This window comes from Apteryx rowi, unplaced genomic scaffold, assembly GCF_003343035.1.
Source record: "Apteryx rowi isolate R43461 unplaced genomic scaffold, aptRow1 scaffold_52, whole genome shotgun sequence".
Classification (NCBI taxonomy): Eukaryota; Metazoa; Chordata; class Aves; order Apterygiformes; family Apterygidae; genus Apteryx; species Apteryx rowi.
Genome location: NW_020450783.1, coordinates 930,604 through 946,786, shown reverse-complemented (window position 1 = coordinate 946,786; position 16,183 = coordinate 930,604). Strand labels below are relative to the sequence as shown.

General features: G+C 39.8%; 1 protein-coding gene across 1 annotated transcript in view; it reads left to right on the top strand.

The window, feature by feature from the left end:
• The window catches only part of ZCCHC24 (zinc finger CCHC-type containing 24), a 117,836-nt gene extending 103,630 nt beyond the window's left edge, over positions 1-14,206 (top strand). Inside the window, exons 3-4 of the mRNA XM_026080414.1 lie at positions 2,474-2,638; positions 13,759-14,206. Of these exons, the coding sequence (XP_025936199.1) occupies positions 2,474-2,638; positions 13,759-13,872 (279 nt within the window). The 3' untranslated portion in view covers positions 13,873-14,206. The remainder of the gene's footprint in view (positions 1-2,473; positions 2,639-13,758) is intronic.
• The last annotated feature ends 1,977 nt before the right edge of the window (positions 14,207-16,183 follow it).

Sequence of the window (16,183 nt, the reverse complement as noted above, 5' to 3'; positions counted from 1 at the left end):
TCTCACTAGAGAAAACGAGCTTTTTTGTTTGAGAATCCAAATTCCCTGTGGGTCACAGCTTGGAAAACTGGAGATATGGGAAGGAAAATATCTGTTAGGGCAAAGTATAAACATCCATAAAGCATAATAGTGAAACACCTACAGAGAATGCTATAGCTTTGCCAGCAAACTAATTAAAGTCACTGACTGAGGAGGGAGCTGTGACAGCTGAAAAGTTAAAATAAAAATAAATCAAAAGTTTAGTCTAGCGATTATAACAGGAAATTACCATTGGAGTCAGGTCTCCTACATTCTTTTGCTGGTTCTGCTTCCGATTTACTGAGCAAGTCAAAGAGGCCAAATTTTCAAAGTAGCATCTAATTTGGAAAGCCTCCATTTGTGGTGCCCAGCTATACACACAGAGGACTCCACAGTCTAAAGTCTTCAGTGCCCTCCAGTGCATTTGTGAGGGCAGAGCATTTCAGCTTGATGCCTCCGAAGTCAGCTACCTAAACTTGAGAAACCTATAGTCCTCAGCCCCATTCAAAGTAGTCATCCGAATGTTTCCCGTCTGTAAATTGTGGCTAGTGGAACATATTGCAGTGGGAGTCTGATGTTTAAATACTGTGTATGGCTGGCATAACATATTGCAGTGGGAGTGTGATGTTCAAACACTGTTTATAAACATTTGCAAAACTTCAGACACACTGTGCTTCCAAAGTCTATGCTATTGCTTTTGGAAACAATGCACCCAGTGACCTTCACTTTTTCTAAAAAGACTGCTTCTTAGTCAGGGTAGCTAACTAAGGGAAACTCCATTTCCAGGTCTGACTATAGGAAGAGTTTAAGTTAGAGTGCCACTGAAATTGAGAGTTGGAAATAATTCTTTTCTACTGGTCAGATAACGTAGCCCCAGTTGAATCTGCAAATAAAACAATCTGTGAAGCCTCAGGGCGAAGAGGGACAGATCTCAATCATGAGAACTCTCTGTGCAGAGTTCCTACTCAATTCCATGAGAACTTCTAAGTGAAGAGAGCATATGACTCCGTCTTACAGTGACTTGAGTTGTGATACAAATTCCTCAGAGACAGAGCCAAATTAAGTGTCCAAAATAAAGATGTCTCCGTAAATTAACATTTTCCTGCCCTATGTTCAATTACAATCTCTCATCCTGATCAAGGGACACCATGGTGCCTGCCAGCCCTCAGTCTTAGAACTCCAAAYGTTTCTCATTACACCAGGGTTTTTTTCTGGTGCAACACTTCTGTAAATATGTGTGTCCTAGCATCAGCTTCATGGTCTGTGAGGCATGAGCCAGAACACTTACAGCGACCTGTCAGATTTTGAGAGCCAGTAAACAAATTATAGATGTTTGTTTATTAGTAATGCAGGTTACTACTGGTGCCTGATTTCTTAAAGAAAAATATCACTACACTGAAGAGTAAGTATGAAAAAACAAGTAGGGAATTCTGTTCCCTGATACTACAGGGAAAAAAAAAAAAAAAAGAGGGCAAAACAGGTTTGGGGTCCCTACTCTTCTTTCATTCACCAGTATGCAGGATGGATCATGCTCAGCGATCTGTTGTCACTTGCTCCCACGTGCGACCATTGAAGGAATACAGCATACATCATCTTCGTGAGCCGTGGGAGCTGGAGTCCCAAAGTTCCTGCCAAGCTCAGGTCTTCTGCCAAGCACCTGCTTTTTCAACCCATATTTTCACATAGAAAACAATTTGGACCTCCACGCCGAGAAATTGTACAAGCTCCGGAAACAAAACAAGCCCTTTCCCAGAATGATAGGCCATTTAACTTTTGTAAACTTAATCTGGGAACCTTAAAAAAAACGCCCTGGAGGCATAATGTATGAATGGACAACAAAGAACCCTTTGATAGGTGATGGTACCATTCTGCCACTATCCAAGAGAAAAGCTTCTCCCTCTAGGCAACAACAAACAAAATGTAGTGACTGTATGGGCAGTATTTCGACACCTTGAAATGCTTGAGTCTCTGGGAAAATGGCTACATCTTTACAGCTATCTTCAAAACAACTGTGTGTAATACTCTCATCTTCACCTAACGTATTAGCATATTATGTGCATTACTGTGCTTTTAAGTACATCACACAATTTCAGTGAGAATATTTAGAGTTCTGCAATATTCACTAAAGAAAGCCAGTTTACCCATTGAACATTTAGACATCATAACAGTCCATTATGTTTGGAAATCCCTTTCCATTTCCCTCAAAACGTAGAGATCAGTGAAACATTGTTTTTAAAGAGAAAAAAACTTAATGGAATTAATAAAATGAATGATTACACTAATCAAAAACATGTCTTCCTTCCCTACTTAACCCCAGTTTGCACTTTCAGATATAATAATACATATCCGCATACTAATGAATTACCAATATCTCCTAATAAAAAATTACTTTTCTACTCCTGCCTCCCAACCCTTTCAGTCATTTATTGCTACTTCYCTTTCTTTTTTGTTTTAGGCTCGTCCAAAAGGAGAAGGTCTGACTCCATACCAGGGCAAAAAACGTTGTTTTGGTGAATACAAGTGTCCCAAATGCAAGAGAAAATGGATGAGTGGAAACTCCTGGGCTAACATGGGACAAGAATGTATCAAGTGCCACATTAATGTTTATCCTCACAAACAGGTAGGAGAACTGCAGACCTGCTGATGTACAGGCTTGGAACTAGGCACACGCTTGTTGAGTTTGTAAAGCACGGGTGACTCAAACACGACTTAACGTAAAAGAACAGGACAAGCCAGACAGCTGCAAGTTCTTGTTCCTACTGAATATCATAAACAGCTTTTGTACCACTACCTATGGATTTTCCACAAGTATAAGTAAACGTTATGGTGGTGCATATAACGTGCCACAAGAACTGTTCCCCAAACAAGCTGTTATTCTCAGTCCTGGTAATGGGGACTGGTGCCAGCAGAGCTGCAAAATCTGAGTGTCCTGTCTTTCAATAAAGATAGCTCCAGAACAAAAATCTACCTATAAAACCAGACTGTGAGATCTTAATCTTGGATAAAGTCATCAGAAGATAGAGTAAAACAAAGTGCAACAGTAACAGTGAGCCTCCTAGTACCTCTGATCCTCTTCATATTTATACCAATTTAATGTTTTTATTCCACTGGTGTCAGTGCAGTTATTTCCAATGTTTACTTCGCTTTTTGTCCTTTGTTGGGCAGGGTTGGATTTAGTAGAGGGGTTATGTCTGTTTATAAAGATTAGTGATAAAAGAAGAATGCTAAGATTAACTCCTGCCAACAAAATCTCTTAGTAACAGCAAAGCAAGACAGCCTAGTCAGAGAAGTTTCTCTATTTCAGTAATAGCAAGTGATGCCCAAGCAAAGTGAGCTTCAAGGGAAAGCCTTTTATTAAGCTGGAAGGATCAACTCTAAGTAGCAGCTTTGCTAGGAAACCTGTATCTGCAAAGAGGCAGAGTTTAGCCATCTTATCAGCCATAGCATAGCCTTCCCTCCTGCTCCCTATAGATTGGAGTTGTGCATCTCCCTTGTGGCAACCTCCTGACTCACAGCTGCATTTCCAGCTGCCCAGCCTTCCACCTCCTGACGTGAAACCTGACTTCCAGGTTCCTGTTTTACCCCGTCAGAATTGGTTGCAATCAGTCAACCGGTTCAGTGGTTGTTAATGCGAGACGGACAGACCAGCTGCCTGAGCTCATACCTCTCCTTTCCCTGACAAATCAGGCTACAAGTTGACTTTGTCAAAGCTGAATTTTCATGCAGAAAGTCAGTTTTGACAACACCATGAAAAATAAGTTTGGCCAATAAGTTGTGCAGAATTGCTACCTTGCATAAGCAGAAAGAAACCATTCCTGGCTCCCTTCTAGGAAATGATTTAAGAACAGTAGCTAATACTGGAGCAACACCTAGGATTAATCCTATCAATTCCAGTACAATCAGATATGAGACATCTGTGAGTGCAGCTGTCTGAAGAAGCCACACAATAATATTTCACTTCAAGATGGCTGATATGGAACAAATGCAAGAAACATCATGGAAAGATTTGAGTGGGATTTTGCAATATTGTAGAAAGTTGTTGGGGATGGAAAAAGTGAGAATTATTTTAAAAGAATTCAAGAGGTGTGATTTTCCTCAGATGTAATTCATCCTAGCTGAACCTCAGCAATAAATAGAGCTCTACGTGCATCAAGTTACCTGCTGTCCACTCATAGAAAATATTCAAATCGCAGACGAATCATTCAGATACACTTGCAATAAGTGGAAAAGAAATTCCACCAGGAGCCTTAGGTGTCTCATTAGCTACCTAAGTGCTTGTAAAATTTCTATAAAAAGCTTTTTCTGTGGGCTTGTAAGGAACACTTCATACCATTTCATATGATTGCAGGGAAAGGAGGGTGGGGAGAAAAAAAAAAAAAATCTTGTCCAAAGAAGAATACAGTGACTATGATGAAGAAAAAGGGAAAAATACTGAAAAAATCATTTCAACAAGCAGGAAAAGGAGATAGAAATAGGTTTATTAAGGTTTATCCCATCCAGTAATAGCTAATTGGCTGTATTTCATCCTCTTATACACATATGCATAGTCCTCTAATTCTAACTACAAGATCTGGCTCAAAGTTTCAACAGCAACACTGCATTGCAATATGCAGCCAAAATACTGATTTAGAACTGCTAGTACCTTGGACCAATATGAATTTCAGTTAATGTAATGTCTGAAGCCCCCCACACTGCAACCCCAAAGTACCTATTTTTTTCCCCCCTCCATTAGCCTTACATTTGTGGCAGAAGCCTCGCTTTAAACTCAGCATACTTCACCATGAGATGATTTTCCCTTTTTTTCTTGTATCATAGGAATTATTCTAGTTTACAATGAACTTATGGCTGAGCCAGTCAATATCATTGTTTCTGTTGACCAGCTGAGATGGTGTGATCCGTCCCACTTTCTCTGGGCTGATACCACTCTGATTACAAACCTGAAAATAAGAAGCTGCACTATAATTCCCCCTGACAGAACTGTGACTGGAAACTATATTGCAAGTGAGAAAAGGAAGGGCCTCTTTTCTGTGGAAAACTGCATATGGAAGGAAAGCTAAGCAATTTTCTTTCACTAACTTGCATGAGACATAACTTCAAAGTTTCCAAGGTCTCTGGTTCCTTGCCTCTGTTTAGACAGCTTGCTTAGACAACTGCACCAAAATTCACGGTGAGCAATGCAGTCATTTATCACATGGAAGGAAGCACAGTCTTGAGGGTCAGAGAAATTACAAGATCACTGATTTATAATGCAAGTTTATAAATATTTACCTTGTTCTTCTAAATTCTTTCCATCATTTATGTTAGCGTTCAAAGGGTCACAAGAAATCTCTCAAGAGATATCCCATCCACACTACACAAGAAACATTATAGACTTGGGAATATGTATATTTTATAGTAAAGAAGGTTAGCAAGTAGTCCCTTGGGCAAAGCCGTCCTTTGAGGCAGGGCTAAGAGAAGTCCGCATCYGCAAAGCACTAAGGTTATCAAAGAATGGTTGCAGCCTACACTGCTTATGTAAGCTGTGTTTGCCGTGAAGTCACATATTTAATGTTTTCGAGGAAATAATCACGGCACGTGCAGTGCAGGTTTCCACAGCCCCCTCAACTGCATTTCCAAGTTGTTCCCTAAAGAAACCAAACCTCAGGATGTAGAAAAGCTTTGCTCTTCTAGTCTATTCATGCGTTCATGCCCCCATCAGTAGATATTGCAACTGTGTGAGATCTCGAGACTAGACAGAGTGTGTTTCAACTAGGCTTCTAGATGTAAACAACTTGCAACCAGTCACTAGTGCTCTTTCCCAGATTTTGAACTTACAAACTCGAGCTGGAAGATTTCATATCCTCTTGTCTCTGCCTCACCTCTGTCTGCTTCTCTTTCTTGGTTTTATGGTCATCATTCTATTTTCTTTCCATTCTTCCAGAGGTGCCCCATGCTTTTTCTGATTAAACACATCAGCTATAGCCAGACAGTAAAGAACACAGCATCTGGTCATAGCCAGCAGCAGAGGAGAGCTAACGTAGGCTGCATGAGGTCAGCACCGCTTTTTGGCTGAGCCTCTTTGCTGACCCATACATGTTTTTTGTCCAAGTGCCCAGTGCCACACCAGACTCTCTCTAAACATTTATCAGCATTTATCTGTGTGGTGTTATTCCGCACTGTTTCGGAAAATATTGTGTATCCAGTCACTAGTACTCTTATGCTAGTAACTCTGTATTTTATAAGTGCTCAGTGAAAGATTTCTTTTTAATTAAAGAGTCCAGTATTTCCACATTGAGAATTAAAGCAAATGTGCATATTGTGCACACAAGGTTATTCTGTTTTTAGTTTTTATTATAATAAACTATTAACAGTACTACATCCCCTTAGCATTTTCTGCATATATTTCCCATTTATTTCTTAGATTTTGGATTACTCTGTTGGCACCTACCATAGGAGAGCTCTCATCCATGAGCTGAGTTTCTATGCATTTCTAAAAGTTTTTAGCAATCAGTTTTTTTTCTCTCAGTGCATTAGTGGATATCCTCAGTTAATTCTATGCTATGACAAGACTCCTACTGACTTTATTATATGGGATCAGAAACAACAAAGTATTTTCACTCTCATCTGAATCTTCTGGCACATGACTGCAACAATAGATGGGACTGCAGATTATATTAACTGATATAATATATTATATTGACTGTTCCTTCTACAGAAATACTTTTGTAGCAAACTAGTTTGTGTACCTATTATTTTTACTTGGAAAAAAAAAAATATATATATATACACACACACACACACACACACGTAAGGAGAAAGGAGGCTGGAGAGAAGAGAGATCTGAAGGGGAGGACTTTTGCATAGTCTTTGAATATTTTTTCCAATTTAACTCATCTAAGAAAAGACGTTGCCTCTCCCTAGAAGTCATGCTTCTCTTGCTCCATATTTACACTCAGTGCACCTATACAGATAAAACTCCATTCAAGTCAAAGAAATCAATATTGCTGCTTTGTAGTATCTATTCTTTCACTGCAAAGTCACCACACTATGTAAGTGATGTGTATAACCCAAATAATTCATATTTAAGTTAAAAAAAAAAAAAGTTGTTTTAATTAACAAAATCCAGATGACCTGGCCAGACAGGAGTTCTACCTCCATTCTGGTTCAGACAGAATTTACCTCTAGTGAAATAAATGATTTGTTCCCCAGAGCTAGCTACGTGGTCAATACTTCCTCTCTGCGATATGGTGGAATTCAGTGTCCTCTCTTTTGGTTACTCTTTCCCCTACCATTTGGTAAACATATTGTTGTGACCTAACAGATTTAAAAAAAAAAAAAAAAAAAGGCACCTTGAACACTCTTAAAAATATGAGGGGTCATATTATCAAAAGATGCAAATCATTGTTGTTTCCTTGACCTTTACTAGCCTTTTGTCAAATTACAAGAGCCTCCAAAGCTGCAAACAATACAGACACCATCTTGGGACAGTCAGGTTCACATTTTCCTGGTGAGGACATATTGTAAGAGTCTCCATTCTCAAAAGTGTATGCAACATTAAAGAATTGGCACATTATATGCAGTCATCTGTCTACACACGGGAAGACTCATTCCAGATCAGATCAACATCCCTATTCTGAGCTTGAACCTGAGTGGTACAGGACACTTAGGGAGTGGGACGGATATAAGGCAAAAAAAATAGCAATGCTTTTGTAGGATGCTTTCACTTCCTCCACCAATGTCAAGTGAATACCCCGGTGTACCCACAGTTTCTCACTAGAAAGATCAGCCTCTGTAGAGCCTATTCAATAGCTAAAGTATAACCACACGGGCCATCAGGCTTTGTTATGTAAACATGAATATCAAGGGTTAAGATGCTTTCGTCCATATTAGAATAACAACAACAAAAATTAAGTCCTTATATTCAGGATTGTTTGATATTCATTGCAATGAATTCAGAGCCTATTCTCAGTTCCCAGGGTTGCCCATTTCTCCAGTCCTCATCTCCATCCCTCCATTTCATCTTCCCCACTTTACTCAGTGTACGTACTCTTCACAGTCCGGTAGGGCTTATCCACTTTATGTCAAAAGGGATGGCCAGAGCCCAAGTACTTTCATTTAACTGGCTCAGGCAATAATATCACAGTATTGAAGATTATGATCTCTCCTCTGGATAGCTCTAGGGTAGCAATTCAAGCACATATGCTGGATTTTTGAATGACTTGTACAACGATGCTAAAATCTTCATTTCCTATGCATACCTTTTGCTAGTTGGTCCCTAGATATCAGAGTAGCCACAATTCCACCATAGCCTGTTCTTGATTGCTTGAGACTCATTTCACTCGAGGAAACGTTCCAGTGCCGGCTCCCCATGAGGGATATCTCTGTGCAGTCCTGCACTCTTATTCCACATACCCTATCTGTGAGAATGAGTTTTTAATCTCTCTGGGATGGGAGAAGTCTCAGCAATTTTACAGCTGTTTATGTACTTCTGAGTGCTCTATAAACAAGGCTCTAAATCTCTGCATTTAAGAGAGAGAGGGTTGAATGTATATTACAAAGAGTAACATAGGACCCTAACTAGCAGGGCTGCTGCCATTTGCCAGACTAGTTCCTTTGAGTAGGGAATCAGGTGGCACTTGCCGTGGCACACACACAGCCTTGCCGTGAACCTGGTCTTTGTTCCAAGGAAGCGCCACGTGCATTTTCATTTTCACGACCACATTGGGCCACTGTGTTCCTCCTTTTGCATCTCCACTATGTTCCTGAAGTAGTAAATCTCTCCACTGGAATACTTACATGAATTCACAGGATAGCTAGGACATGGGGCAAAAGTTAGAGGCCTGTTGAGCTCAAGCCTTGTTAAAGAAAAGAAGGACAAAGAACTACCCTGAGAAAGTTGCTCTATGGCTATTCCAGAAGTAGTTTTCTGGGTAGTTACTTTAGTTATTCTGAAGATAAATAGAAATCTCAGATGAGACTTAATCCTACCTCTTATTCTTCCCAGCAATTTGGGTTTTGTAGTTGTGTATGCTCCTTTTTATACTGCTCCAGCAAGGGAGACAGTCCTTATAGCTATTCACTGGCATTCTTGTCATTGTAACAGCCCAGATACTAAGCTTTGAATTTTAATTTTCTTCCCTGCCCACTCCAGCAGCAGCATCTGTGCCTGTGGTTGCTTCCTGGCTGGCCTCTTATCAAGGCTGCTTCTTTGACCTTGTGGCCAACTCCAGTGCTGTTTGTGATGACAGCTGTTGCACTGGTGCAGAACCAGCCATCTGGTGGCTGACTTATGCTCTTGGACCCTGTTTTCTTCCAGCTGTCAGGAATTTACTCCATTGGACTGAAAATAATTTAGTATGTAAATACATTCTTCATGATATCCAAGCTATTACTTCCATGGGCAATGCAGTGGTTCCGTCATAATTCCCGTAGCCGGGCTGAATGCCCCAGAAGTCCCTCCCTCTCTCAGCTGGGCTGAATGCCACAGGAGCTCTGATTACCCTCAAGTCCAGTACACTCTGTTCACACCTACAAATAGGATCTTTTGACTCTTTGATGCTCCAGAGCAGCTGGAGGGTGAACCCCAACCTGCCCATACTTGTGTGCTCCAGCAGTGGGAATATAGATCACCCCAGACTGTAGCGGCCTCTATAGTTGTGGAGCCTAGTCCCATTCACACGTCTGATCTGCCATTTAAGTTTAATTATCTTATTTGCTCCATTAAGACTTGAGGCAATGGGTCTGGAAAGCTACTTATGTTACATATTTTCTTGCATTTGAACCTTGATGCGGCCCCTCATCTCTCTGTAGTGTGATCAAATTGTTCCACTTTAAAATCATAGAAATTTTAAAGTTCTAAATACAAACATGAGCAGCCACATTATTCCATTCTGCTTCTTAGTGAAAGCAGTTTTCCCCAAGGATGTCCTAACGAAGTTTTCTCTAACACCAACTCCTAGCAGCAATTGATTTGCCTTCACAAAAGTAGCTTCTAAGCCTCCACCAAACCCTGTGAATCTTCAGTTTTGCCCAGTTTCTGAAAGCTTAATTCACATAGAGATGAGCTGAACATCATCTAATGTTTAACTACCTGACACTTCCCCACATCCTGCATAATCTCTAGTACCTCTAATATGAGTCCAAAACTTGCAGAAATATCTCCAAATTGAAACACATTCTGTTTTTCAACACACCAACACTTTGTAAGGGTGGAGGGTTTTTGTTGTTGTTAACTTATTCATGGAATGCAGAGTTCAATCAATAAATGTAGACTAGGACAGCAATAGTTCACAAATGAAAGTTAACTTGCAGGATAGGAAGTGCTATTTAAACACACATTTATTTCAGCTTTATACCCCTCAGGCAGGGGCTTTAGTCACTACCACCACATGCTTTCCTCGTGGAGCTGCACAAGATTATTTCCACTTGCTGACTACCAAGAGAAAACTAAAGAAAAAGATAGACACAAACAAGGAATTTAAAAAATGCCCATCCCCCAAGTTTCTACTGAAAATATGACTCCTAAATGCTGGATGTTTGCCCTCCCTGCCCCTTCCCCCCCCCCTTTTTTTTTAATAAAATGACAATGAAAATTGAGAGATTATATTTTAACTCTCCATTTAATAGAAACATATCTTTCCCAGAAAAAATAGCAGGACTTTTTGTTGTTTTATGAGTTGTTTCACCTGTTTCTAAGAAAAAGCATTGTTTCTTCAGCTGAACACCCTGTGCCCTTATCCACACACTTTCCAAACGGGTGGCTGAATTTTCATGCTTGGCTTCTCAATAGCAGCACAGAACTAGGAGCAAGAGGTCAAAAAGCAATCTTTTGCAGTCTCCTGGGCTATTCAGATCCTTTGCATTAATGAGACAATCCTGAAAACTAGGACAGAGTGCAACCACCCCACCCTGCCACATCCCTCTTGCGTCCGTTGTCTTCTCCGCCCTCTCTGCTTTCCACCACACCAAAGCTGGTGAGAAATGCTCAAGGACAGCCTTTCCACCTGTGCCAAGAAAGGCCAACTGCGATGGGCACACAGCTCTTTGGGTCTCTAACATCCTGCCCTTTTTGGGTAGTGTAAGAAAGGTTGCGAGGGCATAAGGTTATTAGCTTATAATACTCCATAGGGTTTTGTCATGAATAGTAACAACAAAAAGCAGTAGGAACAGAACAGTTACTTTTCAGGGTTCCCCCCCCTTAAAAGAAACCCATAAAGCAAGCACAAATTGGAGATAAGCTGCAACTTTGTTTTATGTAAAAGTTGGATCGACGCATGCTTTTTGGGACACAAGCTATGTAAGCACACTGAGTTTTGAAGCCTCCGTCTTAGAGCCTCACCAGAACTGTAGCCCAGCCTCTACTCCGCTGCTTCCAGATGGCCCCTAGCAACCTGGTTTCCTGTGTTCGTAACCCCTCTCTCCCCAGCCTTTATGTCGTAACACGCTGGTAACAATAACATTTCTGAAATCGAAATGCTTMGCAGGCCAGAAAGCTGAGCTCAATCAACGCAGGGGGAAAGCAAACCACGGAGAGCTATTGTTTCTGAAAACAGTCCAAAAAACTCTTGGCGCTTCAAGGCATTCCCAATGTCCTTTGCACTATTTCCAGGAAAAATGATTCCCAAGGCCTTGTGTATTAAAAAAAAAAAAAAAAAAAAAAATCTGGCTTATATCAATAAACATGATAACTGCTGTATTTTTTTCTCTTTAATCAGAGCACAGCTAGCATGTAGAAGCAATCAGAGCTGAGACAAATAGCCTGTTTTAAGTGTAGCATTTCAAAGCTCTCCCCTCTCATTGGGGAGCAGAAATTAACTCTTGGGGCTCCTGAAACTGAGCATCATCTTTGACTGCATTTATGTAGTGCAAATTCTTGAAGAAAATTTGGGGGCAGACAGAGGTGGAATAGGCTGTAGAAAAGGTAAACCTTACTCCTCTTGTCTCTATTGCGGCAGAAGCACAGGGGCACCGGCAGCTGGGTTGTAGGCCTTGAGTCGGGGCTGTCTCATTCTGATCCCAAATTCTAACGTACTGACTTCCAGCAGCTCGGTGGGGGCTTTTTCTTTACAGGAGTTGGAGGAGATTAGGGGTCTTCAACCTCTGAGTCCAAGCATCCCCTACATGATACAGGAAATCCAATTTGCAATTAAATTGTAAATGAAGCTAAGCTCAAAGTACAGCATGTGGCCCAGGACAGCCAAAACTTTGGGCTATGTGTCATAGGTAACAATCTTGCATCAGTAACAAACCATTGGCAATCACTGCTGAATTACTTCCACTTATTTTTTTTACTAGCTGTGTAATAGTAGATAAAAATGTTGCACTTAGAATCCAATATAACCAAGCACAGCAAGAAGCTGCAGACATCCTTTATTTAGGATAATAGGAAAATAATATATTTTGTCTCATTTTAGCCAGAGAGCTGTGAAACCCTTCCCTTCTCTGGATTCTGGATTGATCTTGCAATGTTACATAGTGGGGGAGGAAAAAAAAAGAGGGGGGGGCTTCAAATGTCTCTGTTGTTCCTATCTACAGGGTCTCAGGTGGATGGCTTTGGAATGAAGAACTTCTTTATAAATATCTAGAAAATTTGGAGGATCATATGTACTTTAAAGGTTTTACAGCTAAATTCAAGCTTGTATGGTTTAGGAAAGGAATGGAAAGATAAACAGCCAAAATTTTGTGATTTATATTTATCCATCCCCTGCTCTTCGAATCATATTTTGAAAAGGTGAGCAAGAGCTCACCCCTAAAAGCCTCTCATCCTTAATAGTGAGAAGCTTATGGCTTGTTTCCAGGTTTCGCCGCATTTGCTGTCTCTATGCACAGTCCCACAGAACATTCACTGTCTTCTTAATGACAAGACATTGTGCAATAAAATTGTCTGTCAGATACACTCCAAGAAAACTGAGTAATTGTGGTGTTTTTCCCAAACTATTTTAGCTGTGCACTTTATGCTGTTCTACCCCACATCTCTATCACTTTTCTGCCTTTCCAAACACATAACCTTACTTCAATATGCAACACAGGCATTTTAGTTTCAAAATGAATGTGAAAGCATTTCTTGTCATGGAAAATTAAAGAAAAAAGATCTACTAAAGCCAAAGCCATTTTGCTCCCTTCTTCAGCTGAATATACCTCCAACCCTGCAATTCCACAAATGTTATTAAAAATATGCAGTCACTTTATTAGTCAAGTTCAGGGTGGAGGGCTATGCTTTTTTGTCAATAGCTCTGCAGCTGCTCTGCTTCAAAAATTCCACTCTTGAAAACATGGCGTTGAGTACTGAGAAAACCTCACTTATTTATGTAATATCTGTGCATTGGCAAGACAGCTTGGCTGTAGTAGTACTGAATCCCGACATTGTTAACCCCTCCTGGCATTGCTAGGCAATGGGATTCCCAAGCTTTAGGTGCTAATGCCTTTGGGACATCTCAGTTACAGGAGCCAAGAGAATAAATGCTTCTATGTTACCACATCCATAAATATAGTTACCAATTAAGTCTTTCAGTAATTTGCCTACAACAAAGTCTACAAGACCTCTGTGAAAAAGAATGACATTTGAGGTTGTGAGGCCGCACCCTACCACTGGCCTGGATAGCTGAAAAAAATATTTGGTCTGTTCAGGAAAGAAATACAGTGTCATTAGAATAACTGGGAGAAAGCACAGTTACGCATGAAAGTAGGCTTAACATGCATAGTAAAGATTAACAGTCAGTGAGAAAACCCTGGATCAAATCTTATTTCCTTCCTTCACTGCAGAGACCCCTGGAAAAGCCGGATGGCCTGGATGTTTCAGATCAGAGCAAAGAACATCCCCAGCATCTGTGTGAGAAGTGCAAAGTTTTGGGCTACTACTGCCGTCGTGTGCAATAAACCTCCAAAGTGGCCTCTTCCTGTCCCCATCATCCTTCAGGACCCTCTGGCAGCATACAACGAACAGCAACACACACACACACACACAAAATCAAGACGAAAGCTAAAATAATTGCCAATATTGCCTATCTTTAACCTAATAATATGCCTTACCATTAGTAGAATGTAACATTTCTCCTGTGCATGCACACACATGCAACAGGTATTTACAGGACTATGGTGTATTTGTATACATACATATATATATATAACCTGTGTGTGTGTGTATATATATATATATATACACACACACACACACACACACACACACACACATATGTAAGCAGTGTTAGTGATGGTGTTCACAACACAGCCACTGTTGCAGGTTCTGTTGATTGTTTACACAGTTCCTATATCATGGCCAGGTGAAATGAAGTACTATTCTTTAGGAAAGATACAATATTCACAAGGAGTATATATTATAAATGGCTTTTGCAGAGGTTAAATAACTGTGGGGACACTAACTGCAAGCACTCACTCACATCATGAACGCTATTCGTATTATATGACAAGACAAAGGAAGATTAAACAAGCCACAGCGTAAAAGATGGAACATTATTGTTTTCCCAGCTTTAGAAAGTCTGAGAGTTCTGTGCTGCTGCTTTCTTGGACTTTTTCTATTTGTTAATGTAACTGGGGCAGGGCTTAGGCAAAATCATTTTTGCAGGATGTGGCAAAAAAAAGTGAATAATTGTTTGAGGGTGTGGTTTGTGTGGAAAGGGAATGCCATAACGGGACACAGAGCATCAAGACGGGTTCCAAGAGGCTTTTGGAGGAGACAAAATTGGCTTGCTTGTGTTACTAACAGATCCTTCTCTTGTCRTATAATTCAGCTAAAATGGTCCCTTCATGTGCATGGGCTATTCGTTAGGCCACAAGGACACTAAATTTACTGTGAAAAATGGGGGATAAGGATGCTTAAAATTGTCCCCAAAATCCTTAATTGAAAGATTAGCCAGACTTACTATTTATAATAGTTTTAAAGCCACTTTCTGGAAATATTTTTATGTCCTGTTTTCTACTGTAGAAATTTGTTATTAATGTAAAACTCTTTAGCCACTCTTTAGGGGTGTTATGAGGCATGAAGAACATCAATCTACATAACTTCCCTCTTTTCTGTCTTCCTAAAACACCTATATACCTTAGGAGAAATGTAGGCGTTATATTTAGTTGTCCCATTTCAGGTAGAACTTTGTGCAGGGGCATCCTGTTGCAAAGAAATATCTTATCAGGGATCGGGGAATATCATGAACTGAAAGTACCTCGAGACAGTATCCTGTTTGTACGTCTCTTTAAGAGTACATTGGCAAAAGGACACACAAGCAATTCATTTGCATTATTCACTTAAATATTTTTAAAAAATTAACAGGGATAATTTTTTAAAAACAACAATTTCTTATTTTTACGAAGTTTCCTTTAGAGAGATTGATTTGTATGAATTATATTTAGTGGAATTATTTTAAATCCTAAATAACTTGATGTAAATTAAATCTGTTTTAAAGATTAATTCCATAATGCTAATCCAGAGGGTTTTTTATGCCAAGTTTTACTGGGATATTACCAGTTTGTATAGTCAAATTCTTGTACAGTAAATTGAAAACTTACAGTGAGCATTCTCATATGAAATGTGATCCTCTTTACAAATTTGCTCCAGGGTGAAACTTTTGCCATTTCCCTGCTTTGCTATAAACAGGGCAAAATTGTTTCTGTTTATTCTGGTGGCAGCGAACACTGCATACATATCTCAAACTTCATTATTTATGGGTTGCCCAAGTGATACAGCCTACAGGTTAGAGCAATGGATAAACATTGGGACTTGTTGCTTCTGTCCAAGATTTTTCCATTAGCTCACTGATTTTGCGCGAGTCACAAAATCCGTTTGGGCCTCAGTTTCCCCAACTGCAAAATGGGGATAATAATACTTTAGCATACCTACCTCACAGGGGTGTTGTGAGGCTTACTTAATATCTATAGGTGTTTTGACATCATTGGATGAAAAGTGCTATATAATGCTAAAATATTAACTAAATTAATCACTTTGAAACTAATTTTGCCCAGTTGGCAATTTCAGCAACTAAAATGAAACTAAAATAATATGAAAATTTAACACTAATAACAGGTTCAGTTGTCTCAGTCAAAATATGCAATTTTTGGCATTTTCAAATGGGAATGCATTCTTTTGCACAGACTCAAAAATCATCTTAGAGACAAATTTTCTAAACAAAAATACTTAATTTGCCCGTACAAGTAAGAGTAAGAAAATACACAGTCA